The sequence below is a fragment of the Mesitornis unicolor genome, unplaced genomic scaffold (genome assembly GCF_000695765.1).
Source record: "Mesitornis unicolor isolate BGI_N332 unplaced genomic scaffold, ASM69576v1 scaffold672, whole genome shotgun sequence".
Taxonomy (NCBI): Eukaryota; Metazoa; Chordata; class Aves; order Mesitornithiformes; family Mesitornithidae; genus Mesitornis; species Mesitornis unicolor.
The window spans coordinates 49,104-62,813 of NW_010168237.1; the positions used below are offsets into that span (position 1 = coordinate 49,104).

General features: G+C 39.6%; 1 protein-coding gene across 1 annotated transcript in view; it reads left to right on the top strand.

Annotated features, from left to right (window-relative positions):
- Positions 1-194: 194 nt before the first annotated feature.
- The window catches only part of SH3GL3 (SH3-domain GRB2-like 3), a 53,641-nt gene continuing 40,125 nt past the window's right edge, over positions 195-13,710 (top strand). The window contains exon 1 of the mRNA XM_010178924.1: positions 195-246. Coding sequence (XP_010177226.1) covers positions 202-246 — 45 coding nt within the window. The 5' untranslated portion in view covers positions 195-201. The remainder of the gene's footprint in view (positions 247-13,710) is intronic.

Sequence of the window (13,710 nt, forward strand, 5' to 3'; positions counted from 1 at the left end):
CCAATGGGCACGCGAGTACGGCTCTGTCATTTGCATGGGCCCCGGCGGCGGCCAATGGGGCGGGAGCCGCCGAGCCCGCCTGGAAGGCGATGTTTCCATCCGCGCGGGGCGGCGGGGCCGTGGGCGCGGGTGACACAGCGAGAGGCCGGGTCGGTCGTGGGGACCTGCCGGCCGCTCGGCCTGGGCAGCCGCGGGGGAAAGATGTCGGTGGCGGGGCTCAAGAAGCAGTTTCACAAAGCCAGCCAGGTACGGGGGCAGTTCCAGGGCCGGAGCGGTGGCAGAGCCCCAGAGGAGGCTTTGCTGTTGATGGGTGGTTCGCCCAGCGCCCGCCGCAGGGTGCAGCGGGTTCCTGGACCCTCTCCTTCGAAAGGGTGGCATCGCTGTCCGGCACCTCGGGGAGTGTTGCCTTCAGGTTTACCTTGGATCCTCCCTTTTATTATTGCCTCTTAGCCTCTTGTGTTGATGCTTACAAGAGAGGGTTGCCTGTTTCCTTCTTCTGCTTGGGACTTTGGGTCTTTTAGTTATTTATATTTATTTACTGCTGGGGTTATGTTTGTGCTCTGAGGCCTCAGTTAAAGATACAGGCTGTAGGGTGCTAGCTTTCCCCTGAAGAGTTTATTGTGTTCTTCTTCCACAGACTGTTGGTGTATTATCCTATCTGGCATACCATGTATCATATGTTTCTAGAGTTTTCCCTCCTTTTCTGGATACTGTACTCTTACCCCTTTCTCTCCTGTTCTTTTTCCTCTTTTATAATGTCCACCTCTTTAATACTTTTGCTGGTTCCTCTTAAGAAAGAGACCCCTTTCTGTCAGTCAGGTGGACTGATTGCACTACATAGCACAATAGTGCCTATCCAAATCCCAGCATTTGTACGATAGATTCAGGAAGGGACAGCAGTGGGATCCTTCTCACTGAAGGTGTTTGGAAGCCTCAGCTGCTTTGCTTGCTTGTTCCAAGCCTGATGCGGATCTGTATTTCTGTTGGCTCATTAATGTTAAGGGTAGTACTGAAATTAGCGTCTGTAATCTATTCAGTCACATTGGACAACTGCTTTTGTCTTGGTGACAGTGGAGAAAATAAAGGTTTGTTGAGTGCTTAGCTGTCGTCTTTCTAGGTTTTCCTTCAGATATTTGACTTATCAGCAGCTCCAATGCAGAATGTTAAATATTTGTATCTAATGTTTATTTTCAGTAGTGTTCTTTCTTTCTTGTTATGTGCTGATCTTAAAAATGTCATGTATCTGTATCTTTCAGTTAACTTGCACTGCTTCTTTGAGAAAATGTAGGACTTCCAGGGTAAACAAATCCAAGGACAATTTATAAATGCTTTTGGCTTGTTTTGCAAGTAAGTTATGCTGGTGAGCGATGTAGCTTTTGCTGTGCTGAGTGATGTAGCTTTTGCTATGGTGAGCTTGTAACTCAAGAAGCAGAAGGTATTTAACTGAGGAAGTTAGAGAGGTAACCACAACAAGTGCTGTCTCATCTAGCAACTGGTAACAGGGCAAGTTGCTTAATCCTGTCTAGATGGCAGGTAAACATTAAAAAAAAACACAAGAGGGAAGAAGATCTGATAAAGGTGGTAATAATGGCAAAAAGGATCAAAAGAATATATTGAAGTTGGCTGTACATTTATTGAAAAGTTGTGGTATGGTTTCCAGTATTAATTACAGCAAGGAATTGTGATGCATAACTCAGATAATATTCTTCTTCTCAGGGTGGATCAAAGGTAAAGTTTCCACTTATTTTGAAATGTAGGACTGAGCAAGGAATTTAAAGTAAGTTGATTGAAATAGTCTCTCTTCAGGGAAAGAAATACTTTTTAGTAGGAAATCAGCATGCAGGAAAAAGGTACTGGAGTTGGATTTTTTTTTTTTTTGGTGCTTGAGGAAACACAAGATGCTTCTTAAGAGCTCATTCTGGAAGAGTTCAGGTAAGATGTTGGGCAAAGTAGCAGTGGATAAGATAACAGAAGAGATAGCGTATGTATAGTTGATCAAAACATCCAGGTCTAAATAACGGATCTATTTGTCTCTGACACGCAGACACGCAGTCATGCCCTTATGTATAAAGGTACAAAGTAAACGGTGAAACTAACGAAAATAAAGTGGAACATGCAAAATGGAAATATTTACACTTCATCTTTTAGTTAAATTCTTTTACAAGATGCTAAGACAAGCAAATGCAGAGCATGAAAGAGCTATTTCTCAACGTTTGTTTAATCTCTAAGTACTATGGGATCACTTAAGGAGACATATACCTTTGTGTATTGAATAGATGAGAGATGCCAAGGGCAACTGTTAACAGCAGAGACTGGCATTGCTTGGGGAAAGAATGAAATTAATTCCTTTAGTGTTCCCAAAGGAGAATGGGAACAGATGACAAAAACTGGCAAATTTCCCAGAGGACACTGAGGAATACTGAAGGGAATGACACTTGTGCCAGGACATATGATTAAGGAACAGGAATAATATCTGAAGGCTGATAGAACCTAAAGACAAAAAAATCTGAAGGATGAAGCAAGTGAGTTAAGGCAGTCTGTATTTAACGGTTCATTCAGAAATGTGAATAAATATCAAAGTGACAAGATGCATATATTTTCAAAAGATACTATTTCCATGCTACAACAGGCTTCTACTCAACTGGAATAAACTATAGTTTAACCTGAAATAGAGTAATATAGATATAGAGTATACAGTTATAGAATAGCTCAATTTATTTTATTTTACTCAGTCTTTCTAACTGAACTATTTGATCGACACAGAAAAGGTTTTTTGCAAAAGAAATGCATTTCAGTTTTGCTTTTGTAAAAAGCCAGCCTTTTCTGTTTATCCTTATATACAGATTTTGTGTTAACTAGCGGTTAACCTCCACGTGTAGGCTAAAAGTCTAAGTTTAGAGAGTCCAGGAAAAAAGCAAACAAGACTTATGATTTTACACATACAGTTGAGGTTTCTGGGACGTTTGTCTAATGCATGTCAGTTTGGTTTATCTGAAGTTACTGTCAAGTAGATAAGTGTTTGCTTTATAAAAGATCAGACTTATGGTTTCTAAAGTCCCCACCAAAATAAGGAATGACATGCCATTGCAGACTTGGTTGGTGTAGTAAAAAGTCACCGTATGTCTGTTTGTAATCCATTAATTCACAGTAAGTGTTCGTGATGGTTTTCTCCTAGAGTTTTTTACCCAATTGTTGCTGTTTTTTTTTCCACTGAAAATAGCACGTGTATAGGTTTTCACTTAGGAATTTGGTAGTGAGGCTCAGAAGACAGCTCTTGACTTGTGAGCATCTGTTGGAATAACTGCAGTAAATTCTGTACCCCAGAGTGAGTGATGTTTTAACTATTTTTCTATATATTCCAACATGTAAAGCTGCAGTTCTACTCTGTTTTCTGTACCCTAATAATTGTTTCCTCTGACATCACAGAACTGATAGACCCAAAGTTTATATATAACCCAAAGGTTGTATATCTGTTATTTAATAAGTAATACCTCTCAGGTACACTAGAACTTTCCTTTACTATGCTTCTTAGTTAGGTTATAAGGTTAAATTGAAATGCTCAAGTGAACTGAAATGAGGATTGCTTCCATTCTGTGCATTTAATATCAGTGATGATGCCTTGAGTATAACTCATTTGACTAATGAAATACCAAGCAGAACCCGCGTGGCATCTGACTGCCTCTCACTGGCTGATAAGGGAGTGCAGACTGTTTCTCAGAGCTGATTAACTCATGTGCAAGTCTCATGGAAGTCGGCTTTTTTCTGTTTTTAAATGTATTTTCAAATAGATTTCTTTTTTAATTAACCTTCAGGGAGTTCTGTTCGTGATGAAAATTCGTCTCCTGTCACTTTCAGCCTTCGACATACCTTATCTGTTTTCCTGTTTTCAGTTTGAAACCTTTGATGTAGGTGGGTGTATCTCTGCCTGGTGTTTTTGCAGGCCCTGTTCTCGTGGTGGTTGTGCGTGTGGGATAGCCCAGATGGTGGGAGGACTGCATCTTCTGATGCACACTGGGAGTATTTTTAGAGTGGTGTGTCTGTTTAGAGAAGCAGTAAGCCTAGAGAGTGAATAAGAAAGCCTTAATAGGCAGCAGATGGTATTACAATTTCTGCTGTGCTCTGAAACTGCAGCCAGGCTAGTATCTTGGTGTGAAGAGATGTGATTTTTCAAAGCAGTTGGATGCTGCTGAGCTGAGAACCTCCCTCCCTTAGGCTGTTTTGAAAGCTCAGCCATGATAGTGGCACAGGAAATCTGCTGTTGACCTTGAATTCACGTTTTGTGTCTCTTTATAAGAAAAATAAATTAATTGTAGCTTAAGTCTGTGTATATCAGCAGTCTCATTAGCAGCAGCTTATTCGTGGTGTATTTCTTAGACTTAGCTTCTCTGCAATAGTAGAAATTAATACTTTTTGAGGAAACACTTCACTGCCAATTATGATGAGCAGATTTTCTAATCAAAACAACTAAAATCTGTTACAACTTTTTTGCATTCTGGAAGTGATTTAAATTAGTGTAATGAAGTATATGCTTTTGCTCTCATCTCTTGCATATCCTGGATGACTTTGTCTTTTCAAGTACTGCATCTTTTTTCAGCCATGTTTTTGAAGGCCTTTTTCTATTTATTTATTTTTTATTTAAACTTTCGGCTATCGCCAGCAGTTGCAGGGATGCTGCTGCTTCTCTCCGAGATTTCTGCTTTTACTCCATTGATTTATGTGGCATTTTGATCCAATCTGTTGGAATGAAGATGAGATCAGAATCAGGACCACCTTGTTCTCCAGATAGAATAGGTCTTGTGATTGGGTTTTGTTGTTGTTCTCCTGACTATTTTTCTGTTACGTTGTAGATGAATGATACTGGCCTAGACATAATATTTAAGCCTTTTTTAAAGTCCATGTTGACATTGAGTTAATGCACAAAAGCTTTATTTACACAAGTGCTTGCTAGCAGAGGAAGTACTTTGGTCAACTCAAACTTTATACAACGAGAACCTGAACTGGCCAGTGAGACATGAAAATAAATTATTTGTTGACTGTGTGCAGATCCATGTCTTTCCTAGGCCTATAAGCTGTTATTATTCAGTCTGTTAGATATACTGTCCTTTCACATCCAAATTTTGAATCCAAAACATTAATAGAGAGAGCATTTCTATCCTGTTGCTGGTTTTTATTAGATTGACTGGATGTACTCTTTTGCAAATGTTATAGAATTGTGGGGGTAGGACAGTGGTGAAAAGGACATTAGAGTTTAGTTAATTTTCTGAGATGTTTTGAAACGGATAATTATTCTTCTTACGTGTTTCAGAAAGAAGAGTAAACCCTGAGCTAATGGCAGGGACAAAAATAACTTTTCTCTACCTTCTAGTGTTATTATGCAGTCCAGTAATTATTAAACTATAGTGTAGATGATACACTTCATCTTAAATTCTGAAGGTGATGTGGGGAGAGGCTGAGGGCTTGTGTAAATATTTGAAGATGTGTTAGTTCGTGTAGTATTTGTTGGGATATTTTTGTTTGTTTTTTTCTTTATTTGGTGGAAAACCTAGTGCTTGCAGAAGGAGAAGTTCCCATTTTAGACTTCCTTTCAAAGCAAAATTATTAACAAAAAGATGAGAAATGTGGTCCTGTGACAAAGATGAGCATGGATTTGGTGCGGGACGGTGGGGTGCAGTAAGGGGACAGTAATCAGCACTTCATCCCTCTGTCTTTGGTGTTAGTAAGGCCACTTTTTAGTTATATGGCTGGTGTTTGCTTGCGCAGCCCACCCTGCTTACACTGAAGCTTGCTTCTTGGGACTGCTGTACTGGGCTGATAGTCAGGAAATAGGAAGACAGTTCCTTCTGGCATGAAGGTGATTTTCAATATTAAAAAGGGCATCTGATGGAGTTGGGAAGAAAGGAAAACTAGCTCTCAATATTTAGGTTTACAGTTATATTTATAATTGTTTTTATCACCTGCCACGTAGCCTACCAGTAAGGCATAACTGTAGGAAAAAGAAACTTTGAGTGCTTCAGTCAGCATACAAATGAGCAGAAGACAGCAGTCATATGCCTCTGCAACCTTTAACAATGCAGCTCTCAAAGCTTGCGACAGATGAATCATAACGCTGTAAATTGGGAATCTAGCAGAGATGCGGCTACAGTTTGGAAGGAGGTTCGTTGTATTTTACACATAAAATATTTATACATAAAAATCTGAATGGCATTGCGATAGAAAATAGGATAGCATAATGGAATGGAAGCTGAACTTTCTCCTTGAACACATCTCCTTATATAGATTCTTGGCTTTGCTGAAGAGTTCAGCACAGGCATCCTGAAAGTTCGAGTGAGAGCTGGCACTCCATCCGTAACTCATGCTGTTGCCTGAGTCACTGCGGCACATGCTGGGTAATGTATTGCAGTGCAGCCTCCTGAGAATCCTGCAGTGCTGAAAAACAAATAGACAAGTGAAGCATGGCAATGGCATTGCATGAAGATTTTCTTTAGTATCATTTGCTGAGTGCTACTTGAAGTTGCTTAAATATCTTGAACAGATACATTTCTACCAAGAAGTTGCATTCCTATGAAGAATCTGGGACAGGCTTTGTAATATACATATAGGAGGACAAGTTAGTTATACTGATAGAAAACTGAGGTGACTCAATGAGAGGTCTTTTATATAGGAATGTGCAGCATAACAGTACAATAGAACAGAATCTGGCCTATAAAACCTCAGCGCAGGTGCTTGGTTCCTATTAAGATAAGAAAGTTGTATATATTCAGTGGCACATTGTAGTTACAGTTTTGGAACAAACTATTGCTGAAGAATAGAAGCGCTTTTTTATTTAACCTTTTGTTGGATCCAAACACCAACAATTTCTGTAAGCATACGTCTAATTCAAGTTACAAAATATGTCCTATTCATACCTTCCATAAAAACCCTATAAACCCCAAACTTTGTCTTAAAATGATATTATTAAGAACAAACCGCTTCCATTAGTGTTAATGCCACTTTCACCCCAATATGTTGCTATAGTCTAATTCTGTACTGTGCAGTGCTCTCTTTGTTAGTCTTCTTTCTGGTCAGGGAAAGGAAGCCACTGCTGGAGTTTTCTGACTACCTGAGGTTTTTACAATGCATTTAACAAGTTCAGTTAGAAAAGGGCTAATCAAGTGTTGGATTACATCTTAATTCCATATTATAGAGCTCTAATATCCTATCACCTTGTACGTGTTTCTATTATTAAAGTTATTGAGAGTTATATGCGTTGATGGGAGAATATACCAGATAATTTCTTGCAACATCTCAAATATCAGCAGCTGTGTATGTGAAACACAAAAATAGCTTGGCCTTACATGCTTTCTATTCAAAGGACAATGCCAAGCCTCTGATGAGAATGAATTCTGTTTCTGTACTAGCCTAATTAAATTACATTTTTGACACTGTACCTCTGTTTAATGAATTACAACAACTACAGTGAAATTAGCCTGGTTAGGAACTGAACATGATTATGAGAATCCAGGACTCAAAGGAAATCAAAGGGTTCTAAAATTCCGTTTTCTATGGTTGGCAGTGTTTTTGTTCTTGTGCAGCCAGCTTACAGGTATAACGTGAAAAACTGGGGATTTGTTTTATTGCTTTACATTTTTTTTACTGAGCAAGAAAGAAATAAAATATTAGAACCAAGTATAAATAGTCCTACATAGTAACAGCTCCTTTCTTTCCTTGTGGGTGCTTTGCAAATGCAGGAAGGTCTTGCTGTTCTCCCCCTTTTTTTTTACATACACAAATAAATCAGGTACTTGAAGGTGAGGTGACTTCGAGGTTAAGGAGGTGGTCAATGGCAGAACCAACAGTAGATTATGTGTTTCCAGACTATGGATACAATGTCCACTCATTTGAAGTTCTGCTTTCAAACTTTGTTGGGGTTTGAAAAGGTGTGTAGAGGACCCATGTCACATTTACTCTGGTTTTTTTTTTAATTTCTTTTTTATTTTGCATAAGATGTATGGATAAATATAAAATGTAGATATGAGTTTGGATTGAAGCTTCTGAACAGATGTGGTGTAATTCCACTGACTCAAGGTTCAAAATGAACATGGTATTTTCATTTAACTATGCCATTTTTAATACCCTTTTGGAGCTGGCAAGCAATGTTTCAGAAACTGGGATTTTCAGAGAATGAGATCTCCTCAGCAGAGAGTGAGTGGGGAGGAAAAAAATTTACTTAGTGCCATAAGTAAGATGTGGGATTGGAGGTCAGAAAGTCATTATTTTGATTCAAAATTGTGACTTTCCCTTTCAGGGTCTTGTTGACAGAGCTAGAAAGTGAAATCTGGTGCCTGTGCCGCCTGCAGGGTCAGAGAATGCCACAGACTTGGGAAGGCTTTCTCTTTCCTGCAGAGAACGTGGCATCTGTCAGCCTGGCTTGTGGGTCACGATAGGTGTGGGCATGGTGCGGAGGGGAAGAAACCCATTGAAGTAAATTATTAATCAAAGACTGTAACTTGTCATCAACTCAGAGCCAGCAGTTCCAGCCTGCTGTCTAGAGATCCCTTCCAAAGAAAATAAAAGATTTTTAAAGACGTCAGGATGAATTCTGCTTTTGATGTAAACTGCTTGGATGGATGCCTGGAGGCACTGGAACATAACAACTGTTACTTGCCTTTAAGATTAGCTGTTTATTGTTTTACAGCTTTAGCATCTGAACACTCCCTATTTTTTCCCCTATAAATTGTAGTAACCACCTAAAATTACTCTGTTAGTGTTGGAGGTGGGGCTTCTTTTTTTTGGGGGGGGGGGCGTTGGCTGATTTTGCTGGGAGCTGGGGAGAGCAAGCAAAACTTCTTCATTTTGGTCTTTCCTACAGCTTTCTTCATGCTTGAAGAACACTGATATTGTTCCTCAGTGGAACTTTCCTTTCCTTGTACTGCTTAACGTAAGTTTCTGCTAATGGCTGACCCAGTGTTTCAATTTAATGGGAAGGAAAACTCCTGTGGTGAAAAGTCAGAAAGAGAGGCACAAGCACAGGTGAATGGTAGGCTTAGGCAGGAAGGTAGTTACTTGCAGAAATGCTTTCATATTTGAGGAAATACGTTGCAAAAGAGGCCACAAGTTAAATATGTCTTCAGTGGATACTTCCTCTCATCAGTAGTTATGCTTTATAGGTTTTTCTCAAACTGTATGCTTCGTTACTGCTTTAATTTATTCTGAGTGGGCCGGGTACAGGAGCACTACTTGCAAAGGGACTGAAGACACTGATAAACCCGCAAGTTTTTCAACTGCCAGACTTGTAAATGGTTGATGCCAGAGTATGGTACAGATATACATATATATATATAAAATATATGTGTGTGTCTGTGTGTGTACATGTATATATAAAATATATAATATAGAATCATAGATTAATAGAATGGTTTGGGTTGGAATGGATCTTGAAGCTCATCCAGTCCAACCCCCTTGCCATGAGCAGGGACACCTCCCACCAGACCTGGCTGCTCAAAGCCCTGTCCAACCTGGCCTTGAACACTTCTAGGGAAGAGGCATCCACAGCTTCCCTGGGCAACCTGTGCCAGTGTCTCACAACCTTCACGGTAAAGAATTTCTTTCTAATATCTAGTCTACATCTCCCCTCCTCCAGTGTAAAGCCATTACCCTCATTCTACCGCTACCTGCCCTTGTAAGAAGCCCTTCCCCAGCTTTCTTGTAGGACCCCTTCAGGAACTGGAAGACCCCTGGAGCCTGCTCTTCTCCAGGCTGAACAGCCCCAACTTTCTCAGCTGGTCTTCATAAGTGAGGTGCTCCAGCCTCTGATCATCTTCATGGCCCTCCTCTGGACCTGGCCCAGCTCCAACAGCTCCATGTCCTTCTTATGTTGGGGGCCTCAGAAGTGAATGCAGCAGGGTGCTGCATTGGATGTGACTTATTTGTGGTGGAAGAATATTTTTGTTGTTTTCAGCTTCTTTCCAAAGGTGAAAAAAAGGAGATTTTTAAAATTTATTTTAGTTTTATGCAAAATCTGTTCAACAGTTTGAAGTGTGTTGTATGTATTTTTACAGTTAATATAATATTAGTAATATCCTGAAATGCACTGAAATTTAAAAATTCCTAAAGCTCAAAGGTGTGAACTGTCTAGTGGCTTTCTGCCTCTGAAACTTCTGAGCCCCAGTTTTACTGTGGATAAATGGGAATTGATGATAGTACTTCCACTGCTGTGTATAAATATAGCCTCTATATAACCTATATTTGCCTTTGGATAGAAAAACTCCTCATAGATGGCCTGTGTCCACAATATATCTGCAGGACATTCCTAGAAGGCAAAACAATCTGCCCTTCCCTTTCCAGACTTACATGTCTGAGCAAGCATCGCTTGTAGAAAAAGTTCAAATTCACTTGCCCTGAGTAGTGCTGCTCAGGATTGCTGCCTTTGTCAAACTCGAGGCTGAATTACGTGGTTTCTTTATCAGATATATTCATCGCTTCTTATGTTACATTTTTGATGTTACCTTTGTGGAAATGCTCTTTAGAGGTTCATCATTAGTTACTGCTGTACTTTTGAGTTCCAGTCAGGTTAGTGCGGGATTGCAGAAATGCAGCCTTTCTGTGTGGGATTGCACCCTGCTGCAAAGAAAGAGCAAGTTGAGACGGGAAGTCTTGTGCTATTGATAACTTGTGTAACAGATTTGTGACTTTGCACTTAACACCTCTTTGTCTACCAGTGCAGCTGGGAAGCAGCCAGAGGCCTAATACAGCTCACTCTTATCTGATGAATAAAAAGTTTGTTTATACAAGGGGAAAAGACACACGTAAATATAGCTACTTGTGCACAAATGTAGAAATGCTTCTGGGAATTGCTTTTTTTGGATTATATCGTAATTACATTCGTTAAGAAAATGGGGAAATTATTCTGTAAAACAAAAAAGAAGTGAAACTTTATGTACTCATCTTGCCAAATGCCAATTTCTGTGAGACTTTAGTCAAAATTTTGCAAATTTGGAAAAATCAGTTTTCGAAAAGCCTGGTTTCAGGTGGAAGATGTTTGTTTATGAAGGTTATATGTATTATTTTGGAACATAACATACTTATCTCATGATCCAAAATAGTAACTGCTTGCCTTGTTAATTACTTCTAGTGTATCATCTAAGCTATTCCTTCAGCAGGTGTTCAGCTGTTGCCAATGTATGTGAGACTGAGTGAATTTTATGTTTTGTTCACCACTCAGAATATGTAAAATACACAAAATTAACTATCTTTGCCTCAGTGCTTTGGCACATATGAAGCATTGACAGTAATTCTAGTGATGCATATTATTATTCTAGCAGGTGACTGAAATAAGTAATCTGTCTGGCCAGATCGAAAGGCTGGATGTGGCGCTTAGTGCCATGGTCTGGCCAATGTGGTAGTGTTAGGTCATCGGCTGGACTTGATGATCTCAGAGGTCTTTTCCAGCCTCAATAATTCTGTGATTCTGTGAAAAGAAAACTCAGTTTTTATCAGCTTGCCAGTTATTTCTAAATTTAAGTGACTTACATGTGCAGAAATTGCAAGTGTTGGTATGCCAGTTTAATTACTACTCATCAAATACTGCTGTGCAAAAGCCTGTCTGTAATTCTTTTCCTCTTCTAGTATTTCTGGAAGCTTACATCCTTCGGTGTGTTTAATGCAGTTATAAAGATGCATTCAGTGCATTCACAAGGATTGCTCAAAATGGTATTTAAATGTTATAAAAAAAAAAATTGCTGTATTTCCATAATGCAGAAAGTAACTGTAAAATTAGTTGGCTAGTGCAGACACTGTTGGAACTTCTGCTGGTCAGGGCTTTAGCTGACACACATCATTCTACATTTCCTTTTACTTAGGTTTCTAAGTGATTTCAAATTTTGGAAAACTCTGTGGTTCTGTATAGGATGCAATTTAGAGTTGTCTCACTAATAATGAAGAACAAATTCCTGTACGTATATTCTTAAATCTTGATCAAACTTAGGTGGTAATTAGAGCCACATTTGCTGCTTTGTTTGGTAGGAAGAGTGCAAGAATTGCGGTATTTTCATGGCAAATGAGTTTGTTAGCGATTGAGATTTGCCCTTCAGTGATCTTTTCAGCTGTGGTCCAAGGTTCCTGTCTCCTGGGACTTGACATGTTTTGCTGCTGATGAGTGCGCTGCTTTTTTGTAGGAATTCCTTGCTGCAAAGCCATGTGCCAGAGCAGAAGAGGGCAGTGCCTTTTGATCTCATTTTGCTTCAGAGCTCCTTGAGGACTTCTGCAGAGCTCTTTGTTGTTCTGTGTGTACATCACACTTGGAAAAAGTTTCCAATTTTTTCTGACTTTTGTTTAAAGGTGGCGTTTGGTAAAGTCTGGTAACAATGAAATCCAGACAATTCTGGGTGAATGCTGGGGAAGTTCTTTTCTGTCCCCATGGATGAAGTCATTGGTGCATTTCTGCAGTGCTGCTGTTACCACTAGGAAGAGTTGTGCCTCATGGAGCTTTAGGACAGTGCCTGTCTTTTAGAAGAGTGGCTGGGAAGCCCTGTTACCCCCAACCGCAATTTAGTTTGTGGTATGGCACGTAACAGTGTGTTGCTGCCTAAAACCACTGCTATGTTTTGAAATGGAATTACGAAAACACGGCAAAACTGCGCAGTGACTTCCTCTCCAGCAGACTAGTCACAGTGAACACAGTGATGGAAAGCATCAAATAATTTTTATTTCATTTTATTTTTACTTTGATACTTACAGAGGTTTTCATTTTCTGTTAAGTGAATGAAAGGAGCATGGATTACGAAAATACAGATGCACAAGAGTGTTTGAGACTTGTTTGTTCCATTTAGGTTTTCCAGCTCACGATGACCACAGGTTGTGTTAGCAAAGACAGTAAAGTGTCTTAAGTCCTTTCTTTTTTTCCCCATGGGTATCGTTGCTAAGGGCCTCACAGGAAGCTGAGTGAAGTCAGTGATGCTGCAGAGCTGCTGGGAGCACATTGTTGGATTTTTCAAAATGTTTGAGTAATGAAACTGTAACACCATTAAAAACTTGGTTGCGTTTGTAGGGGACCCAGGAACAGGAAGCACATTACTTCAATTCTTCTTCAGCATTAGCTGAACGTCAACTTCAGGGAGCGCGAAAACTGTCAACTAAAATGGCTTAAAAAAAAGAATCAAACAAGAAACTCTCAAGCAGAGGAGACTAAAAAGTCTTGCTGATTTCAAGAGAAAGTGCAATGTACAGCAGGAACAGGTGGGTTGCCTTGAGTAGCAACTAACAGGGCCTGACGGTGTGGCAGAAGAATGTGGGTGTTTCACAATGTACTAAAAGCAGTGGAAACTACAGGACTGACTGAGCAAAAAAGTAGGAAAGATGCCACTTAAATCAAAATAATGTGCAGTAAAAAATAAGGGTAAGAGAAGAAGTTGTCAATCCATTTTACAGTGACTTAATAAACTCCACAAGGCTAGTGTAAGTGCTAGAAATAAGCAATAGTTCAGTAACATTGAAGGACGAATCTCTAACTTGATTATATGGGAGTAGAGTTCCATAAGAATTGCTGCCTGATGGAAATTAGTTTCTGAAAGAGCAATAAAGAGGTTATTTGTCACACTGCGTGCATACATGGCAGAGCTGCTGATAGACATTATGGTGACGTAGTGATGAGCAGTAGTATGCTAATGTGGGAAGAAGTTAATTCTAAACCAAATAAAGCAAAAGTTGATTTTGACTGTCAGTGTGTCTGGCCAT